This window comes from Paralichthys olivaceus, chromosome 13, assembly GCF_024713975.1.
Source record: "Paralichthys olivaceus isolate ysfri-2021 chromosome 13, ASM2471397v2, whole genome shotgun sequence".
NCBI lineage: Eukaryota > Metazoa > Chordata > Actinopteri > Pleuronectiformes > Paralichthyidae > Paralichthys > Paralichthys olivaceus.
The window spans coordinates 8,030,155-8,047,051 of NC_091105.1; the positions used below are offsets into that span (position 1 = coordinate 8,030,155).

Sequence of the window (16,897 nt, forward strand, 5' to 3'; positions counted from 1 at the left end):
CTATTAAGGCACACAGAATCCAACCTTAATTAAAACCCATCAATCTCGACATTGATTTTTTTCTTTTTAAATTAAAGCAGGGGCATATTGTAGTGAAAACTTTGCAGAGAATTCTCTCAGTTTCAGACTGCAGGGTAGAAGGTGGAGGTAAGTGGGTGCTGACAAAGCTCCAGTGGAAACGGGGAAACTAAAAAATGCAAAAGTAGACGACTGGAAAGAAGTTCTGTTCCTGCAGCAGTTGCAGCTTTAACTTACATTGCTTAACTATTCCCCAAAAGGAGGTTAGAGGTGCATGTTGAAACAAAAAACAAATGGCTCAAATAAAACACCAGTCTTTATGTGTCCTGGTTAAAGCCTTTAGTTTTTTCTTCTCCCTCATAAATATGTAAAACCTCTTGTTTTGTTCCCCCCCCAAGAGCACTTCTGTAAAATGAAAATGGACAGAAAAGGTCCACAGCATGAATAAGTCAAAAGAGCGACCGAGCTCATGAGTCGTGATTAAAAGCAACATTTACAGTACGGAGCTGAAAATGCATACTGTTGTGATGAGTTAGAAATAGTCCTACATTCTTGCCCCAATTACAGCACAAAACAAATAGCTGTCCTCTGCACGGGAAGCAGAAATGAAACACATGCACATATTCATATGTTAATGGGTTAACTGCATGCCAGGAATGTTTGCTGTCATTTCTGGGCCTTTACTGTCTGTGACCTTAGAACCTGAAGGCAACATGACCTCGAGTGGCCTGGAAAACACCTGAATTATTAAACATGTGTCAACCTGTTGCCAAGGAGGCAGGAGGAGCCTGTTGACTTGTTCTTAGTTACGTTACAGATCTATGTGTATTACAGATCTTTGATTCACTGGATGAAAACTCTGCCTGGCTTACTGTAGACACACACAGCCTTCTGTGTGTACATTAAGAGCTGATTCCAGAGCCACTTTTCTCAAGTGAACTGTGACTAATAAAGGATGATGTGTGGACAGAGGATAAAGGAAAAGGAGCATGGGGGAGTTGAGGAGGAGAAATTGGCTTTAGGGGAGAAAAAAAAGCACTAAGGACGCAGTGGAGCAGAGAGTGAGTTTAAAAGAGGAGAGAGACGACACCTGGGGAAAAAGCACCTTGCTCCACAGAGCCACACCTTAGAAAAACTAAAGGCTGTTGAGTCACCGACCGAAACTCGGGCCCAAAAGATCGATACAGCTCAAAGTTACGAACGAAAACACCGAGAGAAAGACGGGAAAAGAAGATTAAAGTGTCTCACTTCACTCTGCAAATAAAACCCATCGGGAAAATAAAGATTCTAGCTTTATAATGTCCTCAATACACCGAGTTAAAGGGGATCACCTGCCGGGTTTCCTGCTCCTGTCGCCGCCCTGACAGGTGCTACAGCAAACATTGAAATGTGTCCTGGATGATTTACGCACAGAGGAGCTTTGAAGACAGAGGTGGAAGTTGTTTGTTTTTTTATTCACAAGTGATTTTTCTTACCGTGTCCTGCGAGTATCGACGCGACCAGGCAGAGCAGTACCATCATTGTAGTGCGGTCGTGCCAATTTCGGGCGTCATGTCTCGCCATGGTTGACTCCGGGATCCTCTGTGTGGAACCGGGCACGTCTTTCCGGTGCGAGTGCTCAGGTCGAGACCGCAGCTTCAGATGCGTGAACACACGCAACTTGTTTGGGAACAGGGTGGAGCAGCGCAGGGGTCCGACTAGTGCAAAGTGTCCCAACACTGCGGCTTGAAGACGGACTCAAAACGCCGAAATTAATGTGGGATAAAATACAATTATTAAAAAATCCTCGTGAATTCGTCCCGGCGGAGGCGCACAGGTGAAAACGTCCTCGGCTGGTGCTCGGCTCTGTGCGTGACGAGGTTCCGCTGCGCTCTGCTCCGACAACTAGTTCCTGCGAGTGTGAGGAGTGTGAGGAGCGCGCGTCGGTCTGATCATGTGTGTGTGTGTGTGTGTGTGAGTGTGTGTTCATGTGTGTACGCGTGTGTGAGTGGCTGGGTGGTGATGTCATCAGGCTGAGAGGCGTCACAAACCCAGCTTCCCCACCACCCAAAAAACTCCCCACAGGACCAGCTGCAGCAGGAGGGGCTGCCGTGAACAACTTGTTGAAACCCCTCGGAAACTACAACCTGCTCCTCGATGACACCTCAGGCAGGTTTCACTTTAGAGATGACTGTCATGAAATGAATAGAAAACACATTAAGAAAGTGGTTCCAGGAAAGTGACCTACTTTTGTTTAACAGCAGCTGAGAAGTTAAGTCTGTTACACCGAAGTTCTGCTCGGTCTGAACTTAAATTACCAATGATTATAACAATAACGATCATATCTTTATTTCTGAACTAAATTTCCGCACTAAAAGACACACAAAATATGAATATGTACAAATAACAGAATAAATAAAAGCACTATAATCTATGCAAGAATGTCTATTGGAACTATTCCTACATACAAGTAGGTAAAATCCAGGAAGTCAGAACAACACGTGTACATTTGGTTTCAACTTTTGGTTTCAACTTCAAAAAAGTAAAAACCCCAAATACTTTGTAGTTCCTCCAGCAGTTTATACAAGAGTCTGTGGGGGGTGTAGAAACAGAGGATCTTACGCCCTCTGCTGTTTGTTTCCGCACACAGAATTTAGATGAGCTCATGAAAACAGCACATCCCAAAATCAATCAACATTCATTAATGAACGGCAAAATGTTAATGTCAGTCAGCAGAATCAAACCAAGAATAATCAGCTTCTCGTGTCTGTTTAGACCCCCCCCCCCCCCCCCCCCCCATCCCTTCACAGAATAACTTCCAATTCATTTTGTGCCATTTTTCCTCTGAAGCCTGGTGCAAACATAGCAGAGGCATTATCTGGTTTAGGTCTAATCCCTATACCCAAGTGTTTTACAGCCAGTGTAATTACATCTCAGCAAGTCCCACAGTTTCAACTGTGCCGCTCCGCTTCTTCCCTTTCTGTTCCATTTTTCAAAAATTCTCCTCCAGTGTCACCCTCTTATTTCCACAGTCTGATTCTGGGGTGTAAATTCTGAAAGACACAACAATGATCAGAGGTCAGACAATCTTCCAGAAGAACAAATGTACAAGTGGAATGTGAGGATCTTCCAAGAGGCTTTCATTTTCATTCCACTCCTTGCCCACTGCAAACCCACATATGCATCTGCCGTGCAAGCACAGCAGCTACAGGTTTTCATTTCCATCTCTGCATTGCCATATTCTAATTTGCAGCCATCTTGTGGCCCTGTAGTTGAGTGTCTGAGCACCAACATGTGTGCAGGGACCACCCGTATACACGGCTAAATCATAGGCCACGTATTCATGGCAGAGTGAGGAGCTTTAAAGAATGTGCCCACCAAATAGAGGATTTCATTCCTTTACACACTCCATTTTTCATACCCATACCAAATCGACCTTCACAGCTACTACTTTACAGCAACCACCCACTTTACTCACACAGTACCTCGCCTCTTTTCTCCCTCGCCGTCCCACACTGCTTACACCTTCCCTTCATTTACACTTCACATTCCTCCCTCTCTCCCTCTCTGCCTCTTCCCCGTGTCATTCGATTTGCTTTGTCCACTCGTCCTTCACTCCTTGCTGCTATTCATCCTGTCCTCCATCCTCATGCTCTCGGGGGGGGTCTGTGGCAGTGATAATGAAGCACATAGTTAACAGATATTAGCTCATTGGCAGTGGATTCATTAGACAGAGCCAAGGCTTATGGTGATTATTTACCCATAGAGGAGGGGCCACAGGATCAGTGGCACGCTCTGTGTCACCAGCCACAGGCTTCTTTGAAGTCACACTGTCTCTGTTCCCCTGCAACACTCTCATACTTCTCCTCTCCATGGGTTTTCTCAGCCTGTCGGAGCACCTCTCCCTCCACATCTCTCCCTTCTTGCTACTCTCTGTTTTTTTCTCTTTCCCTGTCATTACACACCCACAATACATAGCTGCTTTCTCTCTATCTCCCCCTCTCTCTCTTTCTCTGTCTCTCTTCACCGCCCCCATTCACCCAATGGTAATTATGGAAAAATCTGTAATAGTGCTCAGAGGAGCTGATAATACCTTTAGCTTAATTGAAGACATTTATGGGATGTAAAGACAAGTAGCCGAGGGGTTACTGTGCACCCACACTTACCCAAAATCTTTATTTCTCGCCTTTTCATCTCTTCAGTCCCCCGGCTTTCTGCTATTCATATCATTTTCTCCATTTCACACACACAATGTGATACACACATGTATACATGCTATATGCCTTTCGTCAGAATGAATGTTAGGGTCAGGAGTTCTGTAACTAATTTGTACACAATTTCAGCTCCAAGTGTTTGTAATTTATCAGCGTTGTACACACACACACATGTCAGCGAAACAGACAGTCCTTTCCTGCTGATTATCCCAGTGTTGGTTGTGCCACATCCTGTTGGGCTGAAGGATCTGCAGTGAACTTGTTAACATGTCAGTCAGGGACACCAGTAATACTGCAGGAGAGCGAACAATACTTTGTGTTCTGCAGAGTACTTAGAAAGGTCACAGTGTTGGAGAGACAGCTGGTGCAGAGAAAGTGTTTTGCTTCCTTGATTTAAATGTGTGATGGAGTCTGGTTTTCTCACCTTTATTCTTGTTTCTTCATTTGCGGTGCATTCCTTTCACTCTGGCATCACAGGTACGAAACGCTTTCCGTGATATTTGGAAATTGTCACTGCTCTTGCTGGGACAAAGGGGGCCTACGTCTCCCAACTATTTTGTCACTTTTTGATTAGCAAAGATGAATGGAGCTGTTTCTTTAAATTAAACGATGACTCATGGACAGAGTTACATCACATTCAGGTTCAGAGACAACTTGGGTTTTTTAGAAGAGAGTTTTGCTCTTTTCTTGTGTCTCCAGTGTAATTCTTCCTCCTGTCAACACTGGCTGCAATAACATTAATGCATCTGAAGCATTTTAGTTTCCAGTATTTGATAAATCAAGTGGTTATCTTTCAAAGGTAAAGCATTTTTCATGCAAATTTCCATTTTTCTTGTTACTTTCCACCTGGTGCATCTCAGCGAGGAAATGCTGTGCAGGGAAATAGAAAGAGGGAATTTGGCACTAAAAAGAAAGAAATTTATTGATTTGTTTAAACTGACTCTGAATGTTAAAGCCACAAATTAGCCTCAGCTGAACTCCAGAGGACATTGTTACATATAGATAGAACCGTATAGGAATTTGGATTCAGTCTCACATGGTAGGGCTCCAGCGTAATGTAAGGATTTTTATTGTATCCCTGTCTTTCAATGTTTTTTTTAGAGGGAAGGATGTCGATTCAGCCAAGACCTAAAAAAAAAAAAACCTCTTTAACCCATAACCCTAACCCAACAGGAAATCCGTCATTTTCAATTCATTTTGCAGATTTCAGGAATTCATTTGCTTTTCCAATGCTTTTTACGTTGACAAAATCCTCCACAGGGAGTTAATCCAATCCACTTCAAATTATGTCAGACTAATCTTAAGACTTTGATAATGTTAAATTGCAAAGCTTTTTCTTTTTCGTTTGAACAGCAGCTCCGTAGCTTGACATAGAATTTCAGTGTTTTTCAATGAAACAGGAAGTGCTTTAATACAGGCCTGTACCTGCATTAGAAAGTGAATGTTGTGTAAAATCTGGCAGTTGTTTAGACCATGAGATGCATGGTGCCATTTACTTGAGTATTTTGACAAATAATTCTGCAGCTTGTAGGGAGAGGGTTAAACCAGGAGTGAAGAAAGTCGGTTTTATTCCACTGCTTCAGATTCATTTTTTATGACTTGTCACTCACAAAACTTTGTTGCCATGGACAGAAAACTTAAGAATGACTCTTTGGTTTGTTTACAAGAATTTGCAAACTGCTTGACCCACAGTTTGCAAATTCTATCTCTCCATATAGCCATCCATCACAGTGTGGAGAAGTCTGTGGTTGTTTGGCTATTCAAGGTTTTACGGAAGAAAAAAAAGTGCGAACAGGCCTCCCCCTCAAAACCACACACAAAGTGCGAGGGTCTTGTTTTCAACTTTCCTTCACAGTGAAACTGTTTAGCTTTGTTGCCAGTACAAACAGGAGAAACAATTATAATGACCAATAACTCCTTCAATATACATCTGTGATTGTTTTAAGACAGCTTTGAAAACATGAATTAATAGACAACATTTAGCCTCAGAACAGATGAAAGAAACATCTGCACTGTGCTTAATGATATTCTTAAAGATAATTCCCTTTCTATCATTCTTAACTTTGGTTCTTCTCTCTGTCAGACTGGGATGATGTCGTGGTGGCCAGAGCGGGTTCGTCCACCACCTTGGTCTGCACTGATGCGACTGTGAGAGGTCCCGTCACCTTAAACTGGATGGTAAAGTCACTCGGTGCGAAAGAATGGAAACTGGTTCTATCAGCTAGCGAGAGCAATACGTTCTCTGGCGGTGCCTCGAAGGCATCCATGCAATTGACTGAGTCCAACTTTCAAGGCACTGGGGTTTTCTCACTGTCTTTCTGCCCCAAAATGGAAGACGGAGGCCTCTACTCATGTTTGATACAGCAGCAAGAGAGGAAACTGAAGGAAAGGATACTTCTTTTAGCTATCCTTACAGGTAGAACAACCAGCATGTTTTTTATGATTATTCATTCAAATAATTTTTGTTTTGTTTTACATACTGTTTTATCACAATTTTACAATCATTCTAATTCCTGAATATTTCTGTACGTGTAGTTTCTCTGTTTTAGATCGTGCTAATAAAAGACTTAATGCTTCTTAATTTCTCTCTCCACTTATTTCCTGTGTCCTCCCTCGTCTCCAGTCACCGTCCTCCCCTCTCCAATAATTCCGAAGTACAGCACCCTGCGGTTGATTGCCAGGGTCACTCCAGACATCACCAAAATCACCTGGATATCACCGGATGGTATTTCCATAAAGAGCGAGAATACACCAAACGTGGGCACGGAGGCAAAACTGCCACTGGTGCAGCACACGGACAACGGTGTCTACATCTGCATGGTTCACCCTTTGGGAAACAGCAGCATTTTCCCCTTCAGTGTGAACATAACTGTTGATGGTGAGTTGCACTTGAAGAAGAGAAATGAAGAAGCAGTGACGAACAGAAAACACATGTTGTTGCTTTTGTCGATGGTGTGAGTGGGCCTCAGTGCCAGAAAACTGCAGCTGCATTATTTATTTAAGCATCCTGTAGCTACTCTTCTTCAAAGTATTTACTTCTATGGACCAGTTTCAAGATTCAAAAGTTAGATCTGCACTAAAACCCATTCTGTCCTCTCGTGAATTTTATAGTTGATACATTTATGTATTATTCATTATTTGCTTTTTTTCCTCCCTTCCCTTCTCTCAGCAGCTGACAAAGTGGTCTCGCTCACTGATAACAGAAATGGTGAGTTACTCTGTAACACAGTCTCAAAGTCCTGTGTCAGCAGCTTGGTAATCAGGCAGAGCTGAATGCAAGACCAAGTGACAAAGTAACTCTCAGAATATAAGAACATAATCCCTATTGTTGTTGGAGCCCCCCCACCCCATCTCCTTTTCCCCACTCTTTATTCTGTTTACGCCGTCTTCGCCTCACTTTTTATTCCCCCTCTTTGTGTTTATAAATTCTCAGTTTTTATGTCTTTTTTCCCTGTTGTATCTTCATATCTGCCTCTGCGTGCCCTTCTCTTCTATATGGCTCTGACCCGTCTGTGCTATCATTCTGCATTTTATCCTCCCTCTTCCCTCTGTTCCTGCAGACACTATGACCTCTACTGCCACACGGGTTCGGATGCCCTTGCTCCTAAACTGCCCCAGTTTTCAGGGGGACTTTGTCCGGCTGCAGTGGCAACCCCCAGACACAAGGAATAACATGCAGGGTGTGATCCAGTATGATCGCTGGAGGGACTCCACCTCGCTGACCAAGCATAGCAGGAGAGTCCAGCTTGCCGGCCCGCCCTATAACTCAGAGGCTGGGAGCTTCGCATTTCTACTCAAGCCCGAGCTCAATGAAGGTGGCCTCTACGCCTGTGAGGTGTTCCTCAATGACAAGCCCTCCATCCACAGCACCATGGTCAGCGTAATGAAAGGTAAGGATCAGGAGCAGGCAGAAAAGTAGTAGGAGGTGGAAGGAGCAGGGTGGTTTTATTAAGTGGTATTAGTTTCATCATAATCTTGTGTTTGTGTTATATAAGATGGTGGGTGATGTTATGTAATGTACCTGTGATGAAAGAGGTTAATAAACAGATGGATGGCATTAGTCATTAGGAGCCCCATATTATTTTAGGCACAGATTCTACTTATCTGCAGACTTCGCTGTATTAAACACCTTTTCCTGAAAAGAGAGATGTTCCTTCAGAAAATATTCCTCTCTTTCAAATCATTTTCACAGGGCTGTTTTTTGTACTACTTCAATATTTTTTATTCTGCTGTTATGAGGAGATTGGGCCTCAACCACCAACCGATGTTAAGAGGAAATTTCTTCTTAAAACCCACATTTGCAGTTTTTACAAAGATTGACATTCACCAATATTTTCTTGCACACACTGAAGAGCGAACATATGCACACTTGACTACCGATATGTTCATATATATATATATATATATATATACATGCTTATATAATCAGTAATTGTGTTTTCTTAGATTCTACAGTTAGCATTAAAACTACTGTAATATATTATCATTTATAATATTTTGCTGATGTGTAATTTAGCAGTTTAAGTACATGCCATGAGACTGACATAGCTTTCTTAAGAACACATTTTAGATATATCTGAAGATATTGGTGAACAAGGCTCACTCATACCACTCTTGTGCTTTATGAATGGAGTTAGAGCCAAGACCTGATGATAAACAATTTAAAAAAGCTAACCTGGCTTTCAAAAAAGTTCAAAAATACACAAAGCACCTGTAAAGTTCTCTTTAATCTGTGTATATACACGTGTGGTTTAGGGGAATTAAAGTGCATTAAGAGGTTTTGTTGAGCAACAGTCTGTGTTGGATGTTGCTTTTGTTTGCTGTTTGATTGCCAACACATGGTTGCAGCACATAACTTTTCGCTTATGACTCATGGTAAGAGCTATTCCAGTCTTATCGACATCTCAAAGTTTTTTACGGAACAAGTGAATTTACTGATTCAAGCATTTCTAGATTTTTCTATCACACACCATGCATACAATACACACAATTTAGGGTTCAGTATCTCGCCCAAGGATACTTTGAAATGCAGACTGGAGGACCCACCGATCTCCTGGTTCAGGGATGACCCTCTCCTACTCCTGAGCCACAGCCGCCCACTTGATGATTATAATTAACAAATTAAATATAATGTGTCAGGTCATAAGATTACCTTTCTCGCTCTATGCAAGACGGTGAAAAAGAACATGTTTCCAAAATGTTGCACAGTCGCTTCATGCTGACAATTTAAAATAAGCAGTGGACCCGTGTTTGGAGGAATTTCGTCATTTATTTGCACTGCTCACATGTTCTTGAGCAAGACACTGATTTCTCACCAGCTGCTGGTGGATTATTCTCACCGATAATTTATTCTGATTTATGCAGGCTCAACAAAACGAGAATTTCCCACAGCCATTGATAAAATGTTGCATTATGAAATGAACACATTTACAATATTGCTCCTGAAATGGAGCATTTGCTCAATTCATAAATTGAAAAAGGCACCTGTTGATTTTTATGAGTCAGCCTCAGGGAGGTTTCACCATTCACATTTGCACCCCCCCCACCCCCACCCACACACACACACACACACAAACACACCCACACTCATACGATGCCCTGTCATAGCGGCCTTGGAAGGCTTTACTAATCACAGTCCCAGTGGCATCCATCACAGCTGCCCAGACATGACCAGCCGATCCATCACTGTCACTGTCACCCTGCTTCACACATCTGCATCACTCAAATACACACACACACATTCATGCACATCCATCCACGCACCAATCATGTGACGCATATATTTTTACCCCACCTCATTATAAGTATCATTATGTATGATTATACCTGCTGCCCTCCCACCAAGGCTGTGGGTGGCCCACACTGATCACACTAATCAAGGTTGAAATTATTGTGTTTTTATGTGTGTGCCTGTGAGTCTGTGAAGCTTGATTACACCCAGATGGATTCTCATTTCAGTTTGATGAGACACTAAGCATCAGTCACAGTCAACCAATGCATTAGCTGCAAATCACTTGCAATGAATATATATTATTTTGACCCCCTGACTGAATTGTTCTTTGTTTTTCATATCACTTTCCCCTTTACCCCATTACTCTCTATCTGTCCTTGGCCTTTTCTGTATTCAAACACTACCCTTTCACTCACTTTCTCATCCTGACCCATTCATTTCTCTCCCCTCTCTTGTCTTCTTCACTCACACGTCTTTCTCTCTGTTTCTCTCCGTTTGTTCATCTGTATCCCTCACGATCCCACCCTCCCCCTCTTACCATCACAGTTAAAACCAAACGTTCATCCTCAAAGCTGGAGTTGAGCTGCCTGTACTCCGAGCGGTCCCAGGTCCGGAGCGTCAAATGGAAGCACCAGAACACCAATCGCCAGCTGCAAATGTCAAGCAACAGCCCGGGCAGCATCACCACCACTGTGCCCTTACCAATCACCCCTGACACAGCTGGAAACTACACCTGCACCCTGAAGCTGAAAAATGGGCAGACCATCTGTGCCATGCAAGCTGTCACGCTGCCCCCTGAAGGTGGGAGGGATGGTATGGCATCACAAACACATGTCTGTTTTCTGATTTTCTTCATCAACAGAATAATGTGTTGCCCGCACAGGAGTCCTGGCAGACTTCCTGTCAACTCTGTGGAGATAATGAACCATAAATGTGGATGATTGTCGGATGTGTGCTCCACGAAGCGTTCTACGGTGCATTCAAGCCAACCGCAGTTCAATTCCCTCTGGTGTACGGAGGCGAAAGCTCCTGACAGATACCAAATGTTATGCTTTCTTATTGTAATTAAATGGCTCACATGTCAAGTCCTCCAGAAGGTTTTGGTTTGCAGATAATATCTGCAGAATAACTCAATCCCTATATATGCATGTTTTTATAAAACTCCTCCACAGCTGTAATCCACCATTTAGCTTCTTCCTCTATAAAATATAAAACATAAATGCAATCGTTTTTCACATCACACTCACCCTGCTGTTCTGCACATATAAGAAGACAGGACCTCAGGACATCTCCCCACACAAAAACTAAATTATTCAGGCTTATTGTATCGGGGGCTGTGGGGGAGCACAGGAGGATGTGACAGTTGAATGGATCCCATAGCAGAGATGAGTTCACTCCCCATACCCTAATGCATCACTTGAGCTGAGGGGCTCGGAGCTCATCATGATGCTGTGGCCAGGAGAGGGATGGGCGTGGATGAGAGAGAGAAAGAGGGCGATAAAGACAAAGAGGGTAAGGGAAAGAGGCAGAAATATTTTTTCTCTGATTGGAAAGGTTGGATTAGAGAAAAATAAATCTATCCTGAGGGACAAGTGTTGCATTTGTCCAATGTGTTGTGGGGAATTTAAACTGAACAGTTCAATAGATGTAAGTGTTGGATGACCTATATTTTGCAAACACACTAACAGTGCATATAAATTCTAGGTTGATAATGAATAGTTTGACAGTTCAAGGTTTATAAATAGTGGGTGACAAGGCTGCATCCAGAGACAGAGGGATTTTGCAGAGGTAAAGTTTTAAGAGAAAATTGAAACAACTTGGTTCACTGGAAATAACCAAGTCACTGATACAACATGTGATAATATCCTCCACTAAAGAGGTGATGTTTTCACCCCTTTCTGTTTGTCTGTTGGTTGGTTGGTTTAAAAGCAAGATCACACAAAAGCAATCAAGCAGAATTCCACGAAACTTAGTTTAAAAAATATGGTATGGTTCAGGAAAAGGACCAATTACATTTTGGTGTGGATCCGGACCAGAGAAAGGACATTTTTCAACATCTTCACTGTTTTCCCAGGGAATAATTCATGGAACTTCAGGCACATTAGAGTAACTGATATCTATAGACATGACCTGCAGGTAAAACCCAGAGGATTGACTCTGTAGTTTACCCAAAGTTTGCCTTTCATACATGCACAACTAGGCGGTCGGTTCTCTGCACAGACATGTTCACAATAGCAACCAATTCTCCACATTATTCAGGAGACAGAGACAGGAAGTAACTCCACTGTGGAGATCATGTGATTTTCTTCACACATACACCGTCGTCAGCTCTTATCACCTCAAACTCTCCAGACATCTTCGTCGGTGTCTTCTACATGTGTGACTCAACTTTTTCACCTGGAGATATTTCTTTTGTTTTTGTTATTTAAAAAATTTGTCTTTCCCGTGTTTGAAGCGTCATCAAACCCCCCCCCACACACACACTTGCTCGCTGTGAATCCAGAGGGGGAACCCCTGCTGTGTTCTCACATCGACTTCTGCTGGATTTCTATTGACATTATAAAAGATGGCCATGCAGAGAGAAAGTCTTTCTTTAACATTGTGAGATTGGGCTTTTTTCAACATTTTCATTGATTTCTCAGAAAATGATTTGTGGCTTCTGATGACTGATATTTGGTGCAGATCCAAATAAATATCAGGATCTAGTGACTTTAAATGTGGTTTCATAAGGTATGCGCTCTATTGAGAGCCATTCTAGTTTTAGAATATATACTGTGCTGTGAGACAAATCTCAAAATATAGCACCAGCAGTTAAATCAACACTGCATAATTACATTCCTTTCATTGATGGCACAGTTCAGAGAATGCAAAATTGAAGCGATGGTTGTGTTCTGCGGCACACAAATACTTCAAATGTCAGGAGTGTTCTGCAATCGTTCTCTACCCCGAGTCAGCCCATTGTTTGCAAAGCATCCAGCACTTCTTTGGTCTGCCACTTATCAGCCCCCCTCCTCGACGATCGCACAAATACAAATCAACCCTTACCTCATTTAAGATGAAAGAGATGAGGTGGAGAAGGAGAAGTGGCAAAAGGGAGATGGAAAGGGAGGGATGGTGGTGGAGAGAGAGATGAGACGTGGTGGTGAGAAACTGGGGGAATTTATGCCTCACTTCACTGCACACAATTACCATAATTCATGCGTTAAAGTTGGCATGGAGAACAGTGCGGGTCAGTCTCGGGGTCAACTCTCACTGCTATATTCCATTAGCAACCTCTACACACATTTGCCAATCAATTACACCTCACACAGCACATAATGATTGATTATTTTGAAGCTGGCTAAAAGCTGTAACACCAAGGCTAAGGTGAAGCCCAGAGGCCAATCCTTTAACAAACAACATTTGTGGAGTGTTGATGAGAAGTGTGTGGACTTCAGCAGTGTCTGCCCATCAAATTCCACAGACCGACACTGAATTGTTTAGAAATGAAAAAAGCTGCGTAAAAAGAGTTTGCTTTGGTCACAACTTTCTTCTTTGTTTGGCCTCTTCTTTGTAATTCAAAGCTGTCTGACAGATCTGATAGCTTTGTGCTCCATGAGCAGGCAGCAACGCAGCACTCGCTCAGGTACACCACATTACAGCAGTCTCTGTGGAAACGAGCGCCTCCCTCCCGATTCTCATGTCGCCCTGTGGCTGTGTTTTACAAGACTGATGTCATCCTCGTTATGCAAACAAACCTGACAAGTCTCATCATGAGCGTGTGCTCTTCCCACAAAATTTGACTCGCACTTCAGTGAGCTTATGGTTTGCTTATGCACCGTGTTTGTCATGCTCGAGCCTGTATTTTCTATCCACTTGTTGTCCAGACCTGCATCGACATGGTTTGGTTGAAAGACTGCAGTTGTTTGTTGCAAAAATGTGGGTGTCTGCAAGGAATAACCTCTCAGGACATTATTTGCAGCACAAACATATTTTATAAATGAATAGAGGATAATTGGAATATGCAAACACTTAGATCCAACTTCCCTGTATGACTCTGACATTTGCTGAGGCTCTGTGTAATAACCAGACAGAATGTGTTCTCTTAGATTCTGCTGAATCTTTTCCCTTTTGTCCAAGTTTGAAATGGACAGCATTTACAGTGTCCAGACTGAGGTTCTGTCAGTTTGATATGTATTGAGCTGTTGCAGGGACACCTCACTGTGTCTGCCGGAGTCTGGATTTCCTCCAGCCCGTGACTGACATGTGGCATGATGCAAATGTTTGTAACGTGTCGAGGAAATCTTAACTGCAACACATCTTAAAATAAAAAAGGGTGCCCTCTCTTGACACGGACAACATGAGCAAACTAGACAACAAATGGAAACAACTTATGTGCACAGTGTCCTTGTGTTTCAAACATACACATCAATAGCTCTGATACTTCTCATTAGGGCTCTGTACATTCATGCTTTTTTTTCCTTTTTCTAGTGCATGTCGGTGTCACCGCCCCCCCTATGCTCCCTTCTCTCTCTGCTTTATTACTCCTGGTGCCCCTGGTTGCTGCGGCTGTTGGTGTGTTGCTATGGAGACAGAAACAAATTTCTGATCATGGTGAGTCTTCCGGCGTTTTCTCTCTTTCTTTTTTTTTGACAGCTTTCCATGTTCCGTCCATCTTCGGGCCCTATCGGCCTCTGAGTGATGCGGGCCGTGACATCCTCTGGGGTTGCTGTAATGAATCTGCCCCCAACTCCCTCCATGTGCAGCTGATTGTGTGTGTCAGACTGTACTGGTGAATATCCTTCTGTGCTCTGTGCTAGATATCGAGTATTCGCTGTCTGTCCAGTCGGGTGAAGTAGAAAACATCTATGAGAATCCTGATGATATCAGACAGGTACATCATCCAAATAGTGAATTTTCCCTCCTCATCTTCCTCTTATTTCCCTCACCTGTTGTGCCTTGTCACAACTACACACTTTTCGATTTTTGCTTTCCTCCTCCTTTATTTTTTCCTCCTCTGATTTACACTATCACTCCTTCTCTGTCATTTGCTGCTCATTAAACCTCTTCTTTGCTCTCTCCTCCCTTCCCAGCAGGGTCCTCCCCAGGGATCGGTCTACATGGTGAGTTATTGTGCACACACACACACACACACAGGAGTGGTGCATACAATACTCCAATGCATACAGACTCTCACAATGCAAAGATCCTCGTTCCCACTCTCCTGAAGCTGTCTTACTTCACACTCGCAGTCTTCTCCTCCAATCTGTCATCCCCTCTCGGTTGCCTATCAACTGTCACACTTACATTAGTGGTATTAACAAATCAATCTCATTACACAATAGTGGTGATGCAAATACCATGCATCTGTCTCTTTATCCTCCTCTTCACTGTCCCACTCCATGTCTCTCCCCCCTTTTTATCATCTTCATGCCAGGATTTGAAGCCGAGAGGAGAGGATGATGTCTATAAGGAACTGGAGCGGTAAGCAAGAAAGGCTTTGCATCACCTGTATGCTTTTGTATGCTAAACTCTGTGTGTGTGTTTGGTTTGCTCTGTCACTCAATTGCCCCTGCACATTCTCCTCACACTCACCAATCACGCCGGCCTGAACATCACCCTGGCACTGGGGCATCATATCACGCCACGTGCTGACAGGCATGCGCTCCATCTCCCATGTGCTGTGGCTGCGTGGGCTGTTTGTGTGTTTGCCGTTTAAGGAAGAATGAAACAGACTGGAGGATGGGAGATTTTTTTTGTGCTCGAGTTTGTCTTTGTGCCCTGTTTTCAGATACGAGCAGTGTCAGAGCTGATCACCTATACCCACATCTCATCCTCATCCAGCTGTCACATCTACTCAGCCCCCATCTGCAACAGAAGGGCTTTATAAACAAAAGTAACAACTGAATGTCTGAGTTGGGACTTATAATAATAATAAAAAAACTTCAGTGCTTCAGGGAAATGCAACTCAATTGTTGTCTCAGTGTTTTAAATTTAATACAGATTTTTTTATTCTCCTGTATTGAGAAGAGGGGGAAAAGATTTTCTCATAAGGCTGTAAAATGTGTTCTCAGTGTGTTTGAGTTAATGTATGATATTGTCTTATTCACTTGGTGCCTTGACTCTTATTGTGAAGTATTTGTTATTCTATTGTTATTTCTCTCACTATTTGTGTTTAAAGTTGTTGAGGATGTATTCAGAGACTTTACTTTGTATGAGTAGTAATACCAAGCTACGAAAATACTTAGTGTAGGTAAATGTCATAATTTAAAATCCTAAAGTAAAAGCACATTATAGATGCAATGTTTAAGTACTAATCTTTCTTTTTTTTTAATTTGACATCGCAGGAAAAAACAATGGCATAACATGTTTTTAGCTGTGAACCCTGAAATGTGTGAAATAAAACATAACAAAAATTGAAATATTCAATCAAGAACAACTACAACAAAAATAATAATAATGTATTGATGGTGATTATGATTATTGTTGTTATTATTATTATTAGTAGTAGTAGTAGCAGTAGTAGTTGTATTAATACCATAACAAAATACAGTAACTCAAATATTTTTGAATATGAAAGAGCAGAGCTAAGGAACAGGGTACCAAATATAATCAACTGATTTTTTAGGCATGTACAATTATCCAGCATTGTATTCAAGTACAATATTTAAGAAAATATAATTAATTTCCACGACTACATTAACATATTATTATTAGTAGTAGCAGTAGTAGTAGCTGTAGTGGTAGTATTAGACCATAAGAAAATACAATAACTCATATATTTTTGAATATGCAAGAGTAGAGGTCAGGAACATGGTATCAAAAATAATGTACAGTACTCCAGTATTGTATTTAAGTACAGTAATGAAGTAAATACACTTGATCTCCACCACTGCATTTACATGTATACAGTTTTGAATAAATCTTGTTGGTTTAACTTTCTTGTCTCTAATAAAGTTTTTTTCTCCACAACCAA

The 16,897-nt window shown here is 42.2% G+C and overlaps 2 protein-coding genes across 6 annotated transcripts in view; one reads left to right on the forward strand and one right to left on the reverse strand.

The window, feature by feature from the left end:
* The window catches only part of si:ch73-22o12.1 (nectin-2), an 81,671-nt gene extending 79,645 nt beyond the window's left edge, over positions 1–2,026 (reverse strand). For 2 of the 3 annotated variants that reach the window (XM_020093023.2, XM_020093022.2), the window contains exon 1: positions 1,494–1,907. In XM_020093023.2, coding sequence (XP_019948582.2) covers positions 1,494–1,581 — 88 coding nt within the window. In that variant the 5' untranslated portion in view covers positions 1,582–1,907. Of the gene's footprint in view, positions 1–1,493 lie in introns of all 3 variants that reach the window. The other variant, XM_020093024.2, reaches the window with a different exon arrangement.
* On the forward strand, positions 1,905–16,897 carry g6fl (g6f-like). 3 transcript variants are annotated; one of them, XM_069537500.1, is made up of 11 exons: positions 1,905–2,166; positions 6,295–6,627; positions 6,835–7,089; positions 7,381–7,419; positions 7,772–8,101; positions 10,489–10,743; positions 14,413–14,535; positions 14,742–14,815; positions 15,015–15,044; positions 15,359–15,405; positions 15,713–16,897. In XM_069537500.1, exons 1-11 carry the CDS (start codon positions 1,986–1,988, stop codon positions 15,732–15,734), a joined length of 1,689 nt encoding a protein of 562 aa, XP_069393601.1. In that variant the 5' UTR covers positions 1,905–1,985; the 3' UTR covers positions 15,735–16,897. The 3 variants fall into 3 exon arrangements, with proteins under 3 accessions (XP_069393601.1, XP_069393603.1, XP_069393602.1); XM_069537502.1 differs by lacking the exon at positions 1,905–2,166 and adding an exon at positions 2,216–2,268 and having other exon boundaries at positions 10,489–10,755; positions 15,713–16,749; XM_069537501.1 differs by lacking the exon at positions 1,905–2,166 and adding an exon at positions 4,469–4,688 and having other exon boundaries at positions 10,489–10,755; positions 15,713–16,749.